The sequence below is a fragment of the Dromiciops gliroides genome, chromosome 4 (assembly GCF_019393635.1).
Source record: "Dromiciops gliroides isolate mDroGli1 chromosome 4, mDroGli1.pri, whole genome shotgun sequence".
Lineage (NCBI taxonomy): Eukaryota > Metazoa > Chordata > Mammalia > Microbiotheria > Microbiotheriidae > Dromiciops > Dromiciops gliroides.
In genome coordinates, this window is record NC_057864.1 from 485,534,434 (window position 1) to 485,558,236 (window position 23,803).

General features: G+C 43.1%; 2 protein-coding genes across 3 annotated transcripts in view; one reads left to right on the plus strand and one right to left on the minus strand.

Annotated features, from left to right (window-relative positions):
• Nucleotides 1-4,990: 4,990 nt before the first annotated feature.
• On the minus strand, nt 4,991-6,220 carry LOC122755326 (translation initiation factor IF-2-like). The gene is made up of 2 exons (XM_044003638.1): nt 6,104-6,220; nt 4,991-5,953 (listed from the first exon to the last, which is right to left on the minus strand). Exons 1-2 carry the CDS (start codon nt 6,218-6,220, stop codon nt 4,991-4,993), a joined length of 1,080 nt encoding a protein of 359 aa, XP_043859573.1.
• Nucleotides 5,586-23,803, plus strand: part of CAB39 (calcium binding protein 39) — a 109,191-nt gene continuing 90,973 nt past the window's right edge. The window contains exon 1 of one of the 2 annotated variants that reach the window (XM_044002000.1): nt 5,586-5,645. The gene's annotated coding sequence lies outside the window, so the exon portion shown is untranslated. The remainder of the gene's footprint in view (nt 5,646-23,803) is intronic. The other variant, XM_044001999.1, reaches the window with a different exon arrangement.

Below are 23,803 nucleotides of genomic sequence, written 5' to 3' on the forward strand. Positions count from 1 at the left end.
CAGGAACCCAACCTAACTTAAGTAACTTTTCCATTGGGGTATCCAGGTGAAGTTGTGAAGAGTGTGAGAAAAGGATCTTAATCCTTCATATGAGAGGCCAGGGTCCCCAAGATTGAACCTAGGTTCATACCATCAACCTCCTTAATGGAGAGGAAGATAGAAGCATCCTCACATGCTTGTTCTACTTGATAGATTTGTAGTAAATAAAAATAGTCAAGGAAAACACAATCACCAGTTGGCTATGTCTGAAAATTATGTCTTATTCTTTTTTCTTTTTTGAATGGGGGCAGTGAGGGTTAAGTAACTTGCCCAGGGTCACACAGCTAGTATGTGTCAAGTATTTGAGGTCAGATTTGAACTCAGGTCCTCCTGAATCCAGGCCCAGTGCTTTATCCACTGCTCTACCTAGCTGCCCCAAAATTATGTCTTATTCTTCCCCCCGCCCCCTTCCCAGGGCGATGAGGGTTAAGTGACTTGCCCAGGGTCACACAGCCAGTAAGTGTCAAGTGTCTGAGGCTGGATTTGAACTCAGGTACTCCCGAATCTAGGACTGACACTTTATCTACTGCATCACCTAGCTGCCCCAATTACGTCTTATTCTGCACCTCTGGTTAATCTCTTCTCTGCTAAAAGGTGGGAACCATGCTTCATCATTAGTCTTTCAGAGTTGTGATTGGTTTTATTCCCAGATCTACATTTCATTTTCTTGACTTCTCTGCTCCATTCTCAGCAGCCTTTTTTTTTAGACTTTTATTTTCCAAATTACATGCAAAAGCAAATTTTGACATCAATTTTTTTTAAACTTTGTGTTCCAATTTCTCTTCCTTCCTCCCCTCCCACCCCAAGAACTCAAACAATTCAACATAAATTATACATGAGTAGTCATGACAAACAATTCTACATTATCTAGTTTGTGAGAGAAAACAGATAAAAACAAAACTTCAGATTTTATCCTGGAGATACATTCACCCTGAGGACCTCTCTCCAGAGAGTCCCTTTGGATCCCTATTACATGAAGTACCCAGGCCATGCTCATTTAATTCTCAGCTCCCCTCCTCACTCTCCAGACCTTATCTCTTCACCAACAGTCTTGCCCCCATGAGGTGCCCCTCCCCCAGATTTCCAGCTCCATCTATGCTTTGTCTTCTTCCATTCCAATATAAGATCTTCCTTGAAAGTAGGGACTGCTTTTTTTCCCCCTTGTACTGTGTTTGTATCCCCAGAACTTAGCTTGGCACATAGTACACAATTAATAAACACACACTCTCTCTGTGTATCCCTGTCTCTGTCTCTCTGTCTCTCTCTCTCTCTCACACACACACACACACACACACACACACACACACACACACACACACACACATATACTCCCCACCCCTATCTATCATTGGTCAAACAGTAAATATAAGGAATTCAGAGAAAAGTGGGAAGACTTGTATGAAATCTTAGGTCTTTCAAAGTTGTTTTCCTCTAAATTATATAATTGTTTTTCTGGTTCTTCTCACTTTGTTCTGCATCAGTTCATATAAATCCTCCTGGGTTACTCCGGATTTGTCCTTTTCATTGTTTCTTATGGCACAAAATATTATATTCTATCCATGTACCACAGTTTGTTGGGACCATTCCCCAGTCGATGGGTACCCCCTTTGTTTCTAATTCTCTGTTATAACAAAAGTGCTGACATTAACATTATTGTAGACACGGGCCCTTTCCCTCCGCCTTAGACCTCTTTGGAGCATGTGCCTTGTAAAGGTATTTTGGGTTCAAAGAAATTGCTCTGTCTGGCAGCTTTGGGGGTTAGTCCCAAATGACTTTCCAGAATGGTTGGATTAATTCATAGCACCTCCCCATCCCAACAGCCCCACCATTAGTGTGTCTGTTCTCCCAGAACCCTTCCAATCACTGCCAGTCTGAGCAGAGTCTAATTTGGTCTAATTTGCATTTTTCTAATTCTTAGTGATTTTGAGCATTTTTCTCTATGATAGTTATTAACTTGGATTTCTCCTTTTCAGAACTGACCAATGAACAGTTTCCCTCGCTAATCAGAGAACTAATTCTCTGAGTAAAGAAATCTCCCATTCCCATTTATAGTAGCTACTAAATCAAAAATTGGGCAGCTAGGTGGCACAGTGGATAGAGTTTGGGCCTGGAGTCAGGAAGACCTGAGTTCAAATGTGACCTCAGACACTTACTAGCTAGTTACTAGTTATGTGACCTGGGAATGTCACTTAACCTCAGTTTCCCTAATTGTAAATAGGGTAATATGCATAAAGCAGTTAGCATAGTGCCTCCCACATACTAGGCTCTATTGTTGTTGTTGTTCAGTTGGATCTGACTCTTCCCGACCCCATTTGGGGTTTTCTTGGCAGCGATAGTAGAAAGGTTTATTTCCTTCTCCAGCTCATCTGACAGATGAGGAAATTGAGGCAAACAAGGTGAAGTGGCTTGCCCAGGGTCACAGAGCTAGAAAGTGTCTGAGGCCAGATTTAAACTCAGGAAGATGAGTCTCCCTGACTCCAGGCCTGGCACTCTGTCCACTGCCTGTTAGCTGCCCCAGTAGGCTCTACATAAATGATTATGCCCTTCCCTGTCTCCTTTCTCTGGTGCCTCTATTCAGCAGAAGATAAATGATGGGATGAGGGAGGGTCACCAGGTGCCATGTTTAATCTGTAAACCCCACCAGAAGAGACATTTGAGTTTTTTAAAAGGAGCCTGGAGGGTAATACTTGACCCAAAAGAAAAGATTTGCCAATTGCTTAGCATACAATAACCTCGTGAGGTAGGAAGTAAAGTTAAGAGCAGCCCTATTTTACAGATGAGGGAACTGAGGCTCAGTCAAAGGCAATGACTTCCCCCTGGTTACCCAGCAAGCTTTTGGAGCTGGGAAGTCTGCTGGTCACAAGTCCCATTTGACCCAGTTACACAAGGACCAAGTAAGTTACCAAGTACAGTAGGAAGGAGGTGCTGCCCAGAGTTCTTTCTACCATATCTCCATTGCCTCTCAATGAATTGCTAATGGCAAAATTTCAGGTGCTGTGGCAATGTGCGTGTGTGTACGTGTGCGTGCGTGTGTGTGTGTGTGTGTGTGTGTGTGTGTGTGTGTGTGTGTGTGTGAAGATTTGGACACCGAAGCCTTCCTGGGTCCTTTCAAATGACCACCAGTGAGGATACTGGCATTAATGATGATAGCTACCACTCATATAGCACTTTAAGGTTTGTAAAGGCCTTTACAAATATTATCTTAATTTATCTTCACAACAACCATGGAAGAGAAGCTATTATCATCCCTCTGAGGCACAGAGAAGTTAAGTGACTTGCCCAGGGTCATACAACCAGGTCCAGTGTCCTAAGTCACCACTCTGCTTAGAGACTACTGATGGGTAAAGTAGGCTTTCATTGTCATGACTGGACTGTGAGGAGCCACCATTACCTGAGGTAATAATAATGATGGCTGGCACCTTAAGGTTTGCAAAATGCTCTCCAGATATTGTCTCTTTTAAGCCTCGCAGTAACCACATGAGTGAGTTAGGTGCCATTGTCACCCCCATTTTACAAATGAGGAAAGTGGAAAGTTATAATAGTGAGTCAGGAGCCAGCAGGGTGAGCTGGGCTGCAGAGGCTGGTGGGCCATCATGACTCACCCAGCAGGTTACTTCTCTATTCCAGCTAAGACTGTGTGAGAGTCCAGCTTCAGAGCCTTAGGGTTTGTTGCCCTGCCCTGCAGGCACTTCAAGGTGTTCTTGCCTTCCTCTAGTTCTTGACCGGAGAACAAGCCTGTTGCTTAGCCCTGGAAATGCAGGGGGAGGTGGGCTCAAGGTTAGAGTGCACAGATGGCAAAGGGGGATAATTCCCAGTTCCTGGAAGTCCTTTTGCTAGAGTCCTCAAGATGTCCTCCTTAGGGACGGGAGAGCTTTTCTGAGAAACACCTAGTAGAGTCTTTTTGACATTAAATTTTGATTTGATTTTTTCTCAGATGTAAATAAAATCTATTTGATGTTCATCTTTTTAGACTTTCAGGGTTCTCTGCCTCCCTCCTTCCTCTCCCCTTTGTAAAGGTAAGCAATCTGATAAAGAATATCAATGTGCAGTCATGCCAAGGGTTTCCACACTGACCGTTTTGCAGGACAAAACCCCCAAGAATGATAAGGAAAGTCTAAAAAGTGTGTTTCGGACTGCGTTCAGATTGAGTGGAATCTTGAATCCACCTTTGCTCATCATGTCCAACCTGTCTTTCATTCCTGATGGAGATCCTGCCATCAGCTGCTCTGAGGATGAGGGATGAGAAATGAAAAATCTTCTGGATCCTTTGAAGTTCAATTGTTCTCTTCTGGCCTCTAGAGTGTGTATGGTGGTGGTGGTGGTGGGGAGGAGACTGGGCCCAAGATGGGGACTGAGACATTCCCAGGGTATTCCCCTCTCCCCATGTGGCTTCTTTTATAGCTTGGAAGACATGAAAAACTGAGGGGTAGAAGTCTGTGTCTCTGAAGGGGGCAGTCTCCTAGAAGGTTGGTTTATTACCACACCAGCTATCAGTTGGTAGGGCAGTAGTAACTCACTAGCTATGTGACCCTGTGTAAGTCGCTTAACCCCAATTGCCTCAGTCTCCACATCTGTGAAATGAGCTGGAGAAGAAAATGGCAAACCGCTCCAGTATCTTTGCCAAGAAAACCCCAAATGGGGTCAGGAAGACGAGAATGAAAGTACAACGAATGAACGCTCTCACGGTCTCTGTGAATGAAAGAGCTAGGAAGGAATCATCCTCTCCTTCACATGTTCTTTTTTTTTTTTTTTTCGGGGCAATGGGGGTTAAGTGACTTGCCCAGGGTCACACAGCTACTAAGTGTCAAGTGTCTGAGGTCGAATTTGACTCCAGGGCCGGTGCTCTATCCACTGCGCCACCTAGCTGCCCCCCACATGTTTTTTTTTTTTTTTTCCGAGGCAATTGGGGTTAAGTGACTTCTGGTGATCGCAGAGAGCTTTGCGGCCAGCTTCAAAAGGCGCAGGGCTTGCAGTCCGCGAACGCGCATGCGCTCTTCCTCGCTTTCTCCGGCCCTCTCCGCCCTCCCCCCGGGGCTCGCTGAGTCCTCCAAGCCTGTGGAGGCGCCCGAGGCTCACGGGGATCCCCGCCTCTTGGCCAGGCGCGCGGCCCTGCGAGCGGACGTCGCGGCGCACGGCAGGTGCGCACTGCGGCTGCGCAGAGCGTGCGCCGGGCCGGGCTGGGGGCGGGGCGCGGGGAGCGGCGAGGCCTGAGAGACGGAGCCGGAGCCGGAGTCGAAGCCCAAGCCCGAGCTTGAGCGGGAGCCCGAGGCCCCTTAGCGCCGCCCGAGCCCGAGCCCGCGAGGCCGAAGCCCCCGGGGGCCGCCCGAGCCGAGCCCGAGCCCGCGAGCCCGCGGGAGGCCGACGACGGAGGGGCCCCGAGCCGCGCCGCGGGCACCGGACGGGCCGCCGCCGCAGCGCTTCGCCCAGGCCGGAGCCGGAGCCGGAGCCGGAGCCGGGGGCCGCGGACGGGGCCGGGGACGGGTCGGGGACGGGGCCGGGGACGAGGAGGAGGAGGAAAAGGAGGAGCCCGAGCAGCCCGGAGAGCCCGGCGGGGCCGCCACGAAGGAGCCGCCCGGCCCGGCCCGGCCCGGCCCGGCCTTAGCCCGGTGAGTGACCGCCCGGCCCCGGCCCGGCCCTCCCTGGCCTGGTCTGGCCGCCCCCCTCGGCGCCCGCCGTGACCGCCCGGCCCCGACCCCCCGCCGAGAAGTCCGCTCAGACCCCGGCCTCGCCGGCCCGGCCCGGCCCTGCCCTGCCCGGCCTTCGCCTCCTTTCCCTTGCCCTGCCCTGCCCGGCCCTGCCCTGCCCCGGCCCGCTCGGCCCGGACCCGCCGGAGGCCTGCGGCCTGGTCGCCGACAGACTGGGGGATGTCGGGGCTGGACCCTAGAGCTCGGGGCGAGGGGAGGCTTTGTCGAGCCTGGGATGGAGAGAGGCGGACCCCCCGGGGCCGGCAGGGAGCCCGGAGACGCACAGTGACAGCGGGACCGAGACACTAACACCTAGTTACGGGGACACAGAGACATTGACACATAGTGACAGGGCAACAGAGGGAGACACGGGCACTGACCGGCCGGCGCAGAGGCCCCGAGGTCATGGGGGGTAGGTCTAGAGCTGGGCTCTGGTGGGTAAGGAAGCGGCCTTGGGAGCTGCCCGCTTCCAGAAGACGGAGGGTCTTCTCCCCCATCTCACTGCCCCCGGCCCACCCCACCCTGGGGCCCTGGGCAAGCTTCCTGTTCGCAGAGCAGAGAACATACTCGGCGATCTTTGTGGCAGGAAGCACCTCTTTTTAATCTTCTTTCTCTTCTAAAGGCTCTGAATCGAACAATGAACTGTTTGGGCCCATTGGCTAATTGTGCATGACAGTCTATATCATTTCATTTCCCAGCCACCCATGAGCAGTAGAAGAGGTGGTCTGGGAATTGGAGGGCTCCAAAAAGAGAGGCTAGATGACCACTTGTTAGGGATGTCATAGAAATCGTGGGCTCTAGGGCCTCTGCTTGACCCATCCAGCCCCGGCTGGCTTAGTGCCCAGTTATCGGGACTGTTCTTTACTTACTTAAGAGTCGGTACCTGATGTGTCCCCCAGGGGAAAGTAAACTGCTTGAGGGCAGAGATTTGTGTATTTTTCTATTGTCCTCATTACTTTGCACTTGTATGGGGTTTAGGGTGGCTCCGTGAAAGTAGAGTGAGAAAGACCAAGCTTGTTGCTGACCTTTTTTCTTTTAAATATAGAAGTAATGCCCGAACCTAGAATGAAATGCTGGGGGAACCCACTTTTGTTTTTGTTTTGTTTTGTTTTTTGGTGAGGCAGTAGGGGTTAAGTGACTTGCCCAGGGTCACACAGCTAGTAAGTGTCAAGTGTCTGAGGTCGCATTTGAACTCAGGTACTCCTGAGTCCAGGGCCAGTGCTCTATCCACTACGCCACCTAGCTGCCGCAGAACCCCCTTTTGGTGGGGTGAATCACCTTGTTGGTTTACTTCTAGATTCAAATGACTTTGCCCAAACTGAGCTGTTTAAAAAGTGTTTACTGAAGATGTCAGGCTCTTGTGGAATTGCAGGAAAGTTTATGTATAAATATACTCATTTGCTAGCTCCCCATTTCTTTTCCATGTTTTTTACGAAAAGATATAATTATCCACAAAAGAATTAGTTTGTATGCTTTTGAATTACTGAGTTATTTGGACTATTGTGGTTACATTCATATCAATTGACATTCTCATTAAGGATATTTTATTCTGGGATAAAAATGTGTATATAAATATAATTTTTGTACAAAAAAGATAAACATTTTAAATTTGCTTTTGTTGTAAATCGATATGTTTGTAGTTTCATGTTAAGAGCAAAAGTTAATAAAGTTGGCACTTGGGTTTTTCCAGAGTATCTTGTAGATAACAAATATACTTAGTTTCTAGACAATGAGCTGCTTCTTTTTTTTGTTTGGTGAGGTATTTGGGGTTAAGTGACTTGTCCAGGGGTCACACAGCTAGTAAGTGTTTAAGTGTCGGAATCCGGATTTTGAACTCAGGTCCTCCTGACTCCAGGACTGGTGCTCTTCCTACTTTGCCACCTAGCTGCCCATGATTAGTGAGAAAATCATTTTTGATACGACCAAGGGGTCCTTAAAAGCTTCCTGAAATTCTTTGGATTTTTTTTTTTAAGTGAAGCAATTGGGGTTAAGTGACTTGCCCAGGGTCACACAGCTAGTAAGTGTTAAGTGTCTGAGGCTGGATTTGAACTCAGGTACTCCCGACTCCAAAGCCAGTGCTCTATCCACTGCGCCACCTAGCTGCCCCAATTCTTTGGATTTTTGATGTCCATGAAGCCAGGCTGATGTTGACACATATATGCACATGTGGCTCTGGAGTAGCTTCCCATTTTCCTTATCTGTAAAGATTTGGTTTCAGGACTGGTTTTTTTTTTTTTTTCAAATCTTGACAACATAATCCAGGAACATGATTATATTAGTTTATAGGGTGCAAGTTATCAGCTATTGGAATGTAAAACACAAGTGCAGCTATAAAAACAGGACTTTTAGGGTCAATGTCATATATCTGTGAACTGTGCGTTGCAGCTTTTCCCTTTTTAAAGATCCTTCTAAGTAGGGTCATCCCTATGGACAAAGTCATATTAAAATTATGGCCATAAAGTTTTTGTGCTGTATATGAAAATTTAAAACTAGAAAGTTTAGAGAATTGTCAAACTAAACACATTTAGAAATTTAAATATTTTATAATTTCTGGTGAAAATTAAATGATTTACTTGGACAGTGTAGTTTCATTTTGAGGTAGTTAATTTGAGTTCATTACATACATTATATCAAACTGCGGTATCATTACTGATGTTAAATTATAAACTGACTAGTGGAACTGACTAGTGACTTTCTATTTTTATCATTATTTCTAAACTGGGAAGTTGAACTCATTTATTTAAATGGATAAATTACTAATATAAAAAGATAGTGTAGAAAATACAATTTAGATGTAAGGTTTATTGGTTAAAATGCTACTTAGTCCTATAACTTTTTTTTAACAGAATGCTTACAGTTAAATAAAACTATTTACCTCAAAAAATAGCCTTTATTGCTCGAGAATATTTTCTAAATACTTTTCATTGTAAACCTTTTTGGGTGTGTTTATGAGAGGTATTCTCAATAGTAGAGATATATTCAGATATATTCCCAATATTCATGTTCCTATGTGCAGCTAAACAAATTAGTTCTAATTCATAATGCCAAACCCTAAAACAAATGTAGAGATGGGATATATAACTTTATTTCTTCTGTTTCCAGCTACCCTTTTCAGCCTTTTTCTTGTTCTTCACTTTTTCCATATTTCAAGTCTTCTTTGCAGTGCTACTTAAAGATACATTAAAAAAAAATCTCTTCTGTAGTTCCTTTCTTTTTGCTACTTTCTGGTGGATTTGACTCTGTGGATGAACTCCTTATTCTGAAAGTGTGCCTTGCAGAAACAAGAATGTGGCACTTTGGCAAAGGTGGGTGGAGCTGGTTAAACATTGGTGAGCTGATAAAATGGTGGGGGCTGGGAGAGGTACAACTTTTTAAACCCATGTGTTAAATTGCTTATGACTCATTTTGCTTCCTGGGGAGTGGTGCAGCTAGATCTCTTTGAGCTGTCTAGGACTGACTTAGTTTGTGTGTCTGCATTGTGTGCACGCATGCACAATAATTCAGTTATCTGCCTTACTTTTGTCTCTCATGGGAGAGAGTAAGGCTGATGTTGGGGGACTTCCCTTGATTGGTTCTTGTTCTCTGTCCCTTTTAACCTGTGATTTCATCGGTGTAGGGAACGCCTGGTGTGGGAAGGAACTCCTATCAGGCAATTTGCCTGTAATCTAAAGTTTTGTTGTTGTTGTTTGTTTGTTTTTACACAGCTAGTAAGTGTTAAGTGCTTGAGGTCGAATTTGAACTCAGGTCCTCCTGAATCCAGGGCTGGTGCTTTATCCACTGTGCCACCTAGCTGCCCCCAATCTAAAGTTTTTTGAGAGCTGCTTGGGACACCTCCAGGCTAGGTGACTTGCCTGTCTGTGCTCTTGTAGCTGGTATGGGCCAGAAACAGCACTTGAGCCCCCAGGTGTTCCTGATGCCAGTGCAGTCCTCTGTACTCTACAAAGAGCTAATATCGCTACTGCCTAGTCACTTTTTTTTGCCAGCTTTCTTAGCCTGGAAGCAGAGTAGAGTGAATTGTGAATTTCTGCATCCAGTATTTGGAATGATGCAAGGAGGTGGGAGCGTGCTTTAAATAGGTGCTTTTCCTGGTCCTGTTCCTCAAGACTCATCAGTGATTGATTGAAGAGCCTTGGTGGCAGATGTTGGAAAAATGGAAGCTAACATTTTTTTGAACCAGATGGATATATGGCTAGGATGGTAGACATAGCTTGGGGTGGGGGATGGGAAAGCTCATCAGCTTGCCATTAATAACTCATTCTGGCATTTATTGAACTCCCCCTGTGTGTCACCTCCTCCCCCACTGCATTTTCTTTTCTTTTTGTCTTTGAAGGGAGGTTTGAGGAGATGACAGGGAGGTTGCTGTTAGCAGTTAGCCAGCTGAGCTGATAGAGACAGTGAGGGATGGATACAGAGGGAAGGCAGTGAGGATTCAGTCCAATGTGGAGTGCCCTCTATAAGAGAGAGTCCATGTGTTACACCAGATTTCAGGCTGATACTGTAACGGGAGGGAGGTCTGCATATTTATTTATTTCGGCTGTTGATGTCAACTACCCTACAGACATTTGTTAAGTAAGGACTTACACTACTGAACACTGGGGATCCACTGAAGAGGCAAAAAACATTTCGTACCCTCATGGAACATTCATTCTAATGGAAGAGCCAACATATATAAATCAGAATACAGAGTGGGTGCCATGGCACTGCCAGCTGGGGTAGGGGGAGGGGAGAATGACCATCAGGAAAAGTCTGCAGATGTGGGAGTCTAGCTGGGAATTTAATGATGTCTAACTTTAAACGTGACGGTTTTGAAGCGGTGGAATTTGTCATGCCTATGCTTAAGTTTTTTCAGACAAAATGACTGACTTTTTCATTGTAGCTACAGAGTGCCTGCACATAATAAAGGAGTTTTCATTCATTTATTGATTCATTGGGAGGATTGGGAACGAATTAAATAATTTTTATTTTTCCAACAGCAATTCAGCTTTAATTAATCATTTCTTAGGGAAAGGGGCAGTAAGAAGTATGGACAGGTATAATTGAGGACCAGTAAAATGTGATCCGGGATAGGAACCAGACCTGTTATTTCATATTGATAGGTGATTTCACTGACTGTATCAACATGTGATTATGCCAAGAAATTCCAAAAGTTTAGTAATTTCTTCCTTCTTTTTATAAAATATTTTGCCCAGGAAACACGATTGTACATTGATTCTCAGTTTGATCTTAGTTAAATTACTACTATATCTTTAGTGCATTTTCAACTGTGGTTTGCTTTTTAAAGTATAGTATTAACTTTGCTATGTAGTGTTCTCCTTCTCTTTAACTTTTTTCTCCTCTCCTTCCCAATTAAAAAAATGCTGTGCCAAATATCAGTTAATGTAGAGATGTAGAGAAGTCAAAATAGCTGATTAACCAGAAGTGTTCTGTTTTTATTTCTCTTGTTAAGACTAGCTGGGGGCGGGCAGCTAGGGTGGTGGCAGTGGATAGAGCACGGGCCCTGGAGTCAGGAGGACCTGAGTTCAAATCTGGCCTCAGACACTTACCACTTACTATCGGTGTGACTCTGGGCAAGTCACTTAACCCCAATTGCCTCACTAAAAACAAAAAAATAAAAAGACTAGCTTGGAGGATTATCAAATAATAGAACTACCAGGGACTTTAGAGAATCTAGTCCATCCAACTCCTTCATTTTACAAATGAGGAAACAAGGCCAGAGCTTAAGTGACTTGTCTGGTTATCAAGCTACATAGATAGTGGCAGAAGTACAGAGTAGTTCTTAAATTTGCTGATTCCCTGTTGAGTACTATTTCTGCCATTCTACAAAGTGTTCTGCCTTGATTAAATCCACTAGTGACCATAAGTGAATTGTGATATGTTTGAATTTTCACACCTTGCATTTCCCTCCTGTGACTCAGGCTCTCCCATTGAAATCCTACACAAGTCATTGTGGTGTGGGGGGCAGTGCTACCAGGGCTTTTGTCATCAGTGCTGATGGAGTAGGGAAAAAAGCTTTCCTAGGCTCAACCCTTTGGGTTCCTTCCTCTGAATAAGGCATTATATCTTAAACATAGCAGTGTTTATCCTTCACAAAAGAAGTGTGAATAGAACGTCAAGAATCTGCTCCTTATTTGAATTTTTTATTATAACATATGTCATAAGTATTCGTGTATTGGTCTTTGTGTACCGAGGCAGTTCATGATAGCAGGATCATTGAGCTAGAAGTGGGAAGAGGCCTTCGAAGCCATTGAGGTGCTTGGTCTCCTCATGTTTCAGAAGAGAGGATTACTCCCCTTTATAACATCCCCAGTTTATTCTTGATGATTTAATTATCAGCTTCTCATTTTAAAACATTTCTTGAATGTTTCCATGCCCTGTTTACATGGATATTTAAAAATGTGTTGGCGTTGTGCTAAGGGTTCTTTGAAACAAGTCAGTCAAGCAATGGGTAGTGGATGAGATCCAGGAGGACCTGAGTTCAAGTCTTCAATTTGACACACACTACCTCTGGGACTCTGTGAACCTCTTAGTTCTCCAAGGCTTTAGATATTAGAAGGACCAACAATATCACTGGAGGCAAGCTTCCTTATCCTTATGTGGGCTCTTCCTAGAATCACAGGTTCCAGGCCTTATCCTTTCCTATACCGTGGTACAAAGGTAAAAGTTAAAAAAACAACACCAAAACCCAACAACAAACCCTGCCCTTATATAGCTTATATTCTGCTGGGGTGGGGTAGGTATAATGTAGTATTTCATTTAATTCATCCTGTTTGATATACAGATTACTGTAGTCTGTGAGGTATAGGAACTTGTAAAGAGAACTTTTTGGTTATTTAGGTTGAGAATTGGAATAAACAGGGGCAGCTAGATGACACATTGGATAGAGCACCGCCCTGGATTCAGGAGAACAGGAGTCAAATCTGGCTCCAGACACTTGACACTAGCTGTGTGACCCTGGGCAAGTCACTTAGCCCTCATTGCCGCACCCCCCCCCCAAAAAAAAAAGAAAAGAGAATTGGAATAAACAGTACAAGTAAATTATGAGTATAACTCCACTGTATGTAACTATATGTACCGTAAACAGTTAAAGCTCCTTTTCCAGAGACTTTGTAATACTGGAGAATTATTGTATTTTAGAGCCATATTCATTCCTGAAGATTTACAGATGGAGACACTGAGGCCCAGAAAGTAGGAGTGGTTCACCTCAAGGTGTCACAGTGGGTGGGGAAGCAGGGTATGATTTTAGTTTCTTCCTTAGGCTCCAAGTCTTTTGATGAACATTTTAAATTTGGGGTCCTGAGGAAAATTTAGAATTAGAATCTGAGCTGATACTTTTCTTAACAATAAGTAAATGAAATAATTCAGTCTTTGTGCTTTGCAGTATATATGCAAAACCTTAATTTTGTGAGTTTTTTCTTTGTTATTTAATATGATGGTGTTTCCCCTTGAATAGAGAAGATATGAAATCTTCTTGCTTCCTTTTATCCTCTGCTTTATCCCCCCTTCTCTTTTGACCTTGGTGTGGCTTCCGTGAGGAGGCACTCCAGTGAATGAAAGCTCCTCTTATGGCTTATGACGGAGTGAAGTTTGTTTTCTCCTAGCTTGACAGGTGGCTGGAAGGATTATATTACTTCATAGTATTACTTATTTTTGGTAATGTGAATAAAATGAGTGTGTGTGTGTGTGTGTCTGTGTATGAGGGAGAGAAAGCGACTGTGTTAGTTTTAATCTCTGCTTTCAGTAGATCGTTCAAGACTATTAGCGTTTTGGGAAGTACATGCTTAGCTAGCCACCAAGGCAGTTATTAATGTTCACAGTTGTTCCTGCTTCCTTGTCTTCTCTACTTTGTTTAGCTTTGTGTATTTTAGAGCTGCATGCTGTATTTGACTTAGAACAATTAAACCAAATTCAGTGAGGATTGAAAAGAAAGGACTGAAGTTTTATGATCAAAGTAGGGATTAAAACATTTGAGGAGCAAGAAGAGGAATGTTGTTTGTCCTTCATTCTCAAAGAGGGCCCATGACATTGGGAGGTGATGTCATGACTTAGGTTAGATTTAAGTGAGGCAGGGTTATGCACAGTCACCAGCCTCATTCTCTCCTCCAGAGCCATCTGGGTCCAGTAGCAAGATTTGTATTAGGACAACTGGAGATGGACCTAGATGTTTAAGGCAACTGGGTTAAGTGACTTGTCCAGGGTCCACACTGCTAGTAAGTGTTAGGTTGAGATTTGAACTCAGATCCTCCCAACCTCAGGGCCAGTGCTCTGAGTGCACTGTGCCACCTAGTGGCCCCAGGAAGAGGAATTATGGGAGATGGAAAGAGGACTGATCCAGGAGCTCTTAGAAAGAAAGAAAAGAAAGAAACAATATTGCCGCTCCCATTTCTACTGGGATGGCTGTGGGGATGGAGAACTGAAATGTAAACAGATAAGTAAATACAAAACTATGTAAAGTCGATACAGGCAGAGCTTCATCACCTGAGGGTGTCCTGAAAAGCCTCGTATAGGAGGTGGAGTTATGGAAGGTGAACTGGAATCAGGAGGCAGGGAGATGGAATCTTCTAGGCCAGATTGCCTAGAATGTGACGCTTGGAGAGACTGGCCTGGAAATGCAAAGGAGGGGTTTGTGTTTTGATCTAGAGGTGATAGGAGCCTCTGAAAGTTCTTTTTTTTTTTTTTTTTTTTTTTTGGTGGGGCAATGAGGGTTAAGTGACTTGCCCAGGATCACACAGCTAGTGTCAAGTGTCTGAGTCTGGATTTGAACTCAGGTCCTTCTGAATCCAGGGCCAGTGCTTTATCCACTGTGCCACCTAGCTGCTTCCGCCTCTGAAGCTTCTTGCAGAAGAGAGGAACATGGTTAGACCTATGCTTTAGGGATGTCAACTAGGCAGCCTTGTAAAGGATAGTTTGGAGGAGAGAGAGGTTGGAGGCTGTGGCAGTAGCCCAGGCCAGAGGGGATGAGCGTGGCAAGATGATGTGGAAGCAAAGAAGAGTGAAGAGCTGAGGATAATTTAGGTTTTGAGCTTGGATGATTGGAAGGATGGTGGAGCCCTCTCCTGAAATAGGGAAGTTAGAAAGGTTGGGTTTAGAGGAAAGACAGTGAGTTCTATTTGGGGTATGGTGAATTTAAACTGCTTATGAGATAGGCTGTCAGTTGGTGATGTGTGGCAGGTGAGAGAGAAGGACAGGACATGCAGATTTGGGAGTCATCTGTACAGAGACTTAAATGAGAAAAATTAAATTAAAATTGAATTAAAATTCATGGTAGTTGATGAAATCACAAGCATGTAAAGAAAGAAGAGGACCCAGATCCCACCTGTACCTAAGGGTGATGCAAATGAGGTGGAGTGAAGAAGAAATCTGTTTTCAGTGAAAGTGTGGAAATTGTCCCAAAAACAATCTTTTAAAAGTGAAAGGAAACAAGATGATTGAGGCAGAGGATGATAAAATTGAAGGGATAAAATATACAGTGAACCCAGTATACTCTGAGAGCTGATTATATGTCCAGATGTCTCCATATATCAGAAATATCACATCACTTAGGAATATTTGTTTTGAGAACATAGTCATAGAACCTGAGTTGGAACATATCTCAATGGTCATTTAATTCAACTCTTCTCTGAACAGGAATTCCCACCACAGTGTCCCTGAAAAGTGGTCATCAGCTTCCACTTCTTGTCTTCTAGTGATGGAGAATTCATTCCATCCTGAAAATATATTCCACTTATGGACAGCTCTCATTGGGAGGCAGCTTCAACTTATCTAGGTAGGGGTGAAGTCTGCCTTCATGTCTTTTACAAATCTAGATTAGGAACGTCCTCCCTGTACTTTCAAATGGATATTTCTTGACAGCTTTTATCCTTTTCCATATGGAGACCTTTTTGTTTGTTTGTTTGCCATTTGTTCTCCATTAACATCCCTAACCTTAAGTTTCCTGAGAACAGGATTTGTATTATTTCATCCTTGTGCTCCTAATGCCCACCATAAATGTGAGGTTAATAATGAGTGTTGTTGAATTTAATTTATTATTATTATGGATTTTATTGTGTTACTCTGTTCCCCTTTCATCTGTTCCCCATTAAGTACCATTTCATTTTTGAAATACAACCCAAATCAATCAGAACCTGGTTTCATTTACTACGCCCTTGAAGCCTTCCCTAAGAAACTTCACCTTTCTCATCTCTGTGGCATAGTTGCAGTCCTTTTGTTTTCTTGTTTTACCAGTTTGAATGTGGTATAAGGAGAAGAAATAGAAGCTGAATTACTGTGGTTGAAGTAGTAAATTTGCTTGCATTACTTTTCCATCAGAAAGTGGAATTTGTAATAGTTTCTGAGCAAATTCAGTCATTCTTCCTAGGTATTTTTTTTTAAGTTGTGGCTGCTTTTTTTTAATTGAATCTTGAATTCAGACAGGATTTTTAATAGTGTCATATTATGACTCTCCAGAGTAGCCAGAATACACACTTTGAACCATTAAACAACTCGGCATATGGAGAAATTAACATATTTTACACAATCCTATTTGATTTCTGTGATCTTAGAACTTGAAGTTTTTATTGAAAGAAGAGCCACTTTAAGGTTAGGAAGCAGTGCATGTGGTGCAGTGGTCACAGAACCTGTATTTTAATCCCAGCCTTGGCATTTATTATCTGTATAGTCTTAGACAAATCATTTGCTCCTCTTATGGAAAATGAGAGGGGGGAGAGCTGGATTCTATGAGCTCCCCGGTCTCCAGTTTTAACTGGGCTATGGCAGCTTTGCATGCTACAGCTTCTTGGAACCACAGGGAGAGTTGGGTGGAAGGGATGGACACCATCTTTGTGGATGAGCAGGCCTCGAATGAGAGGTGCTAGCCCCCTTGAACACCTCATGTTGTTTGTCCTTCATTCTGAAAAGGACCGTGGGCATTGGGGAGGTAGATGTCATGACTTGCAGTGAATTGGATTTACGTGAGGTGGGGCTGTGCAAAGTCACCAGCCCAAACAACCCAAGAGAAAATAGGGAAGTGAAGGAGAGAAGGTTGGTTAAATGTCTGCAACCTTCTTCTTGGGTTAGTGTTTGTAGTTGGTTTATGCATTTTTCTTTTTAGGTGGGCAGAAGCTGCTAGTATGGAAGAAGGGTCCAAGTCAGTTCTCATTCTAGTGAAACTGGAGTGAGCTCAAGCCCTTGGGTAATGAGTCATTTTTGCAAGCTGAACTTTCCAAATAATTGAGGGCTTTCTCCTTTAAGTACCATGCTTGCAAAGGTGGCCATTTTGCATGGATCTTCTTTTTTTTTTTTTTTGGTGAGGCAATTGGGGTTAAGTGACTTGCACAGGGTCACACAGCTAGTAAGTGTCTGAGGCCGGATTTGAACTCAGGTCCTCCTGACTCCAGGGGCGGTGCTCTATCCACTGCACCACCTAGCTGCCCCTGCATGGACCTTTTTATTTTTATTTTTTATTGTTAATTAAATTTTTTTTTAATTGAATAGAATTTTATTTTCCAAATGCATGAACCTTTTTAAAAGGATGTTTTTCCTACTTTTCTAACTTTTAAATATGGAATGTTCAGGAAATGATTTAATCTTTTCTAGATCACCATCAACCTTAATGAAATTATTTTAGCATGCTGTATGTATTACATGGCTGTTGAAGGCCTGTTGGAAGAATGCAAATCATTTGCTCCTACACTAAGTGAACTCCAAACTATTGTGCTTTTGAGTTCATCTGTTTTTAAAAGAATCTTTCTGATTTCCCCCTCACTGCCAGCTGTTAGTTCATTCATTCCTATCATTCATTCAACAACTGAGCACCTACCACATGCCAGACACTGCTAGGTCCTGGAAATGGGGAGGAGACATAGGCCTTGTCCTTAATGGAGCTTAGAGTCCCTTCTCACTGTTGTTGGCTTGTTAGCCGTCCTCATCGAAGTGGCTTCTTTCAGTTTGCTGTGCATTTGGAAAGCAGACAACAAGAGTTTGTTTGGTTTGTGTGCAGAATAAAAGTAAGCAGGTTCTTAGTGAGGACCTGAAGGAGTAGGAAATACTGAGTTGGGGCTTGCTAACTGTCCTTGAGTTCTAGGCGGGTGTACCTGATGGGCGAGGGCTATAGATGGATAGTTGAGTCCTAGAGATCTGAATGGAAGGGTGTGTTCTTGTGGATATTTTTGCCATACTAGAGGCCGGGGTGGAGAAATGACTGCTTCTCCCTGCCATAGTTCACCAGCTGGCCGAGATAGAAGCAGGAAGTGCTGACATGACTGACCACTGACTGCAGGCCTTCCTGCTTCCAACTTGAGTAAGGAAGGACTTGATCTGACTCTGCCAGTAACCCCTCCCTGCCCTTATTCTGACACTCTGTTCCATGATCTAAACCCCATAATGGACATCACTGTATTCAGATCAGGTCTTGTTGCCCCAGGTAGAAAAGTAAACTTTTTTTGTGTGTCTATATGTTTTATTTTAGGCACTTACTTCACAGCCTTTACATTTAGAATTTATTTGGATCATATTGCTGTGTGCAAAGACCTGCTGTAATAGCATCAGCTTGATGAGGAGTAAAAAGGCAGGGGTTTCAGTCCTGATTGTGCCACTTGAGGACTTTGTGATATTGGACTAATCATTTTTTTTTGAAGTAAGTTTTTATTGCTGTCTTTAGTTTTTTTACATCACTGTAATTTCATCCAATGTATGCCCACCTCCCCTTTCTATCTTAGAGAACTATCCCATGTGACAAATAATACTCTTTTTTTTTTTTTTTTTGGATGAGGCAGTTGAGGTTAAGTGACTTGCCTAGGGTCACACAGCTAGTAAGTGTGTCAAGTGTCTGAGGCCGGATTTGACTTCAGGTCCTCCTGAATCCAGGGCTGATGCTCTATCCACTGCACCACCTAGCTGCCCCCAAATAATACTTTAAAAGACAAAAAAAAAAAAAAAAGAGGTAAAAGACATCTGTATAACTGCTTAATACCTCCAAAAAGTCTGAGAATATGTGCAGTGTATTTGGATTTCCCACTTCTTTGTACTTTTATTTCTTTGTTTTTTGTGGTTCTTTCCATTTACATTGTTGTAGTCATTTTAAATATTGTTTTCTTGACCTTGCATCAGTTAATGTAATCTCTCCTTGTATTTATTATATACAGCATTTCTTTTCTTTCTTTTTTTTTTTTAAGTGAGGCAGTTGGAGTTAAGTGACTTGCCCAGGGTCACACAGCTAGTAAGTGTTAAGTGTCTGAGGCCACATTTGAACTCAGGTCCTCCTAACTCCAGGGCTGGTGCTCTATCCACTGCTCCACCTAGCTGCCCCCTACAGCATTTCTTAAAGGATAGTAGTATTTCATGACATTTATCTGCCGATTTGTTCAGCCATTCTCCAATTAATGGTCATACACTTTATTTCCATTTCCTTACTATCACAAAAAATGCTTCTATAAATATTTTGGTGTATTGGCTTGGACTTTCTTAACTGGGACTTACATTGTAGGAGTGGAATTTCTGGGTCAAAGGCTATGGATATTTTAGTCACTTTATTTACATAATTACAAATTGTTTTTCAAAATGGTTCCCCATCTTTTGTCGTCTCCCTATCAGTTCTTGGAATGTGAGGTGGAAACTCTGGGTTATTTTGATTCGCATTTCTCTTCTAAGTGACTTGAAGCATTCTTTCATTGACGTCCTTTGAGTTTTGTTTCTGTATAAGGTGGAAACAAGGACCTTCACTTGAATAGTGCCTGCCTTACGCTGCTTGGGTATGATCAGATAAGAAAATGGATATGAAGGGCTATAGAAGTGTAAACTATCCTATGATGTTACTAATGTGTGTATGTGGGCTTTCCCTTCTTGTAGTCTGTCACAGATTTCTAGTTGGAAGGGTTTTGGAAAGCTTTATTTCACATATGAGCCAACTAACACTCAGGCATGCCTAAGTTCCTCCACTCCAACCTCCTCCTTATGTTGGAATTTAATTTACATATTGTACTTTTTGTAAATTTGCAACATTTCATTTTTAATTGTGTGTTGTTCCTTTCATTGTTTCTTTGTTTTCTTGGCTCCACTTATTGCATTTTAAATCAGTTCATTTAAGTCTTTCCATGCTTCTCTGTATTCATCATATTCATCCTTTATTACAGCACAGTAATATTTCATGACACTCAACTACCACAATTTAACCACTCCCCAGTCTATGGGTATCTACTTTGTTTCTAGTCTTTTGCTACTGCAAAAGGTGCTCCTCTAAATATTTTGGTAGATTTGACCTTACAATTTTTTCTTAAACAACAACTATTTTGTGTATATGCCTAGCAATGGAATCTGTGGGTCAAAGAGTATAGATGACACTTTATTTTGCTTAGTCCCAAATTGCTTTCCAAAATGGTTGTACAAATTCACAACTCCATCAGCATTGTATTAACGGACCTGCCTTCCTTAAAACCTCCGACATTGACTTTTTCTCTCTTTTGTCATCTTTGCTAATTTGCTGAATGTGAGGTGAATCCTCAGAGTTGTTTCGATTAGTGACTATGAGCATTCTTTAATATGGTTGTTAATAATTTACACTTCTTTTTGTTCACATCAGGATGTTAGGTGGTGTAGTGAACTGAGTGCAGGGCCTGGAGTCAGAGAGTTCAGACTCAGCCTCATACACTTACTGTGTAACCCTGGACACGTCACTTAAATCTCTATTTGCCTCAGTTTCTTCTGTAAAATGGTGATAATAACAGCAACCTCCCTCCCAGGGTTTTGTGGTGAAGATCAAATGAGATAATACAAAGAAAGTGCTTAACACAGGCCAACTTCTCCGCTTCTGCCTTCCCCTGGCTTTTGTCTCATATATTTGTTAGTTGTCTATAAATCTTGGATACCAAATACTGTCATCTGAGAATCCATCCTACCTTTTTAGGCTTCGGATTGCACACTACTTTGCTTCATGTATTTGTAGGTTCTAGCCAAATCGATCTATTGGTATAGGTAGGCCATGTTTCCCCCATGCCTTTGTACAGGGTGTCTCCTTTCTCTGAAATTCACTCCCTCGTTGCCTCTGCCCTTTCCAACTCTTGACGTTGTTTGGCTCAAGGACCACCTCTTATATTGAGGCCTCCTTGCCCAGCCTCATTTTAGTATTTACCCTCCCCAAGATTTTGTATCTACTTCATATACATTTTGCGTTTGCTTTTCTGTGTCCCTGTTGTTTTCCTCCCGTAGAACTAGATTCAAAGCATCCTGCTAGGCTCTGGGGTGGTGGTGGGGTCGGCTCTGACCTCGAGGCATTTATATCCTAAAGAGGGGGATGGGTGCCACATGTAGGCAGATGACTGAATCCCAGGTAATTTGAGAATCAGAGCCCTACCAGCTGGGGGTGGGTGAGGGGGGGAAGGGGAGGTGGCCCCAAGCTGAGGCTCAAATGAGGATAAAAGACTCTGAAAGGCAAAGGTGAGGGGGTGCATTCCAGGTATGGGAGACAACCTGTATAAAGACACAGAGAGGCACCATGGAATTTCAAGATCTGGGAACAGTCAATAGAACAGTTTGACTGGAATGCAGAGTATGTGAACTGAGGCTCAAAAGGCAAGTTGGAAAGAGATGATGCATGCCAAACTGAGGAGTTTATGATTTACCCTAAAGGAATTGGGAGCCGATGAAGATTTTTGAGCAGGGGAGTGACAGAAATCTCTGATATCTTCTTAGGGAGGTTATTTTGGCAGTTCTGCAGGCCTGCATTATGTGTTTAGTTACATCATTCTAGTAGATTCTTTTCTCATCTCCTCTTGGTGGTCTTCCATAGACTGCTCCTTTTCTTGGATGTAGATTTGGCCAGCATTGTGTGTCTTCAGTAGTTGTGGCCATATGAACTTTGTCCTTTGACTTACCTCTGCAAACGTCGATTTATGTACAAAGCAGTATCCTCAGTAAAAGGCCAGTGCTCTGACAAGCTGCTTTTTTCTATTAAGATGTAATTGGATTACATCAAAATGTCATAGCCCATATCCCTTTACATAAGTTAACAAGATCTTTACTAGCATCATAGCAAAGACATGTCTGTCATTAAACAGTCAGAGGCCTGTAATAGGGAAGTACAACAGTAACATCACAGCACTGTAGATTCAGAGTTGGAAGGGGTCTCAGAATGTACATAGATCCAGCTCCCTCATTTAGTGTTGAGGTCAAGTGATTGGCCTGAGCTCATTCAGGTGGCACTAGAATTTAAATTCAACCCCTCTGACTTTAAACCTGACAGTTTTTCACCTGTTCCCAACTTCTTCAGGCCTGCTCTAATTTGTCTCTTGGGAAAAAATGGTTCCTAAGCTTTCTATAGCGTTCCATTGTATAACTGCAGAATGGGACATTCTGGTCATGAACAGAATATTTTGGTAGAGATTTGCCATAAATGGATTGCCAGTTTTAAAAGAACTTGATTACAATAAAATACATAAATATACACATTGATTTGTGTTCTCATTAATGTGGACATTCCTACCACGTCACAGTGATGACAGATCACAGTTCATCTAAGCTTGCCCATCCCGCACAACTCTTGTCCATGCCCTTCTATAAATTGGACTTGCTGTCTAATCACCATGTTTGTCTTTAGGCGTGTGTGTATGTATGTGTTGGGGTTCTTAAACTTCTCTTGAGACTGAGGGTGCACAGCTTACCCGTACATGGATTATCCCTCTTGCCACATAGCCAGCCCATCTTTTTTGATTAAAGCTTTTTGGGATGACATTCTTTGCTTCTGTTCTTCATGGTTCCTTATTTGTTGTGTGTTGCAGCCTCCTCCTATCTACCTTGCCCCTCTCCATATTCCACTGTGAAAATGATACCGTTGTGTGTGGGTGGTTTAGAAATCCCCTAATGGTCTTGCAGTGCTTCAGAATCAAAGGAAGCACAGCAGTCGTTACTGAATGGGTTGAAGTATCAGTTAACAGCATTCTGGTTGATAGGATGCTAGGAAAACTAGTTTTGGCTGTAAATGATAGTTTTGTCAATAAGAGATTTCATCTTTTTTTTCACTTGGTCTGTAAGTCCTATAGGTGAGGTCAAGGGGATCTTGATTATTTCATTCAGCTCCTGGTAGGGTGCTGGGTCCTCCCCATTCCAGAGACACTGTCATGTGGGGAAGTCACATTTATCAAACTGTATCTGCCCTAAGGCAAACTCAGAGAGGACAGAAACCAAAGAGGAAGAGCAAGTTTGAGCTTGATTTTGGGTGTGAATTTAGAGGGGGACAGTCAGGGTGGGAAGGGAAGGGGACGGGGACGCTCAGTCTTTCTGAAGTGTATGAGTTTAGGTCAGAAGGTGCTCTTGTGGGATGGCTGTGGGACACATAGGAGGAAGCATGTTGAGGAGGACAGTGAGTATGAACTGGTTGCTATGCCATACAAAGAGGGGACTGGGGATGCCAGGCTTGAAGGAGAGACAACGTAGTGGGTGAATAAGGGTGGTTTTCATGGTGGTCATGTGGTCGAGGGACTTAACTTATTCTTGTAGCCCCCAGAATGAAGAACTGGGAAGAAAGGCAGTAAAGGTAATTTAAGGCTTAATTATAAGGAAAATCTTAGTAATCAGACTGTTCACAAATGGAATGGGTTGCCTGCCCCAAATGGATGGGGTTTCCCCTCACTGGAGGTCATCAAAAGGAAGCTGATTGACTACATTAGGGAGGGTATTGCATAGGGGATTCTTACTTGGGTGTAGGTTGGATTTGTAACTCTCAGGTTATTTGATCCTGTCATTTTAGATCATTTCACTTATCTGTTCAAGGAAAGCACAGAGAACTTCCACCCAGGATGCTTCCAGTATTGCTTTTTTTTAAAAAAAGATAAACATTGAATCAGATAATTTGATTCTTAGGTTTGGATACTTTTCCATAGGATGTGTGATATTTAGGTTGTTGTGGAACTCATTTACAAAATTGCTGTTTTAATTCATGGCCTTGGTTTATTTATAACTTTCCTGTCTATGATTAGATTATATGATATCTTCACACCTTGCATTTGATATGTATTTAAAGCAAGTGAGTAAGTAGTCACATGGAACCTAGTCATAGTTATTTCCACTGGTAAAAATTGCTTGCTTATAACTCTCCAGCTAATTTTTTTCTAAGA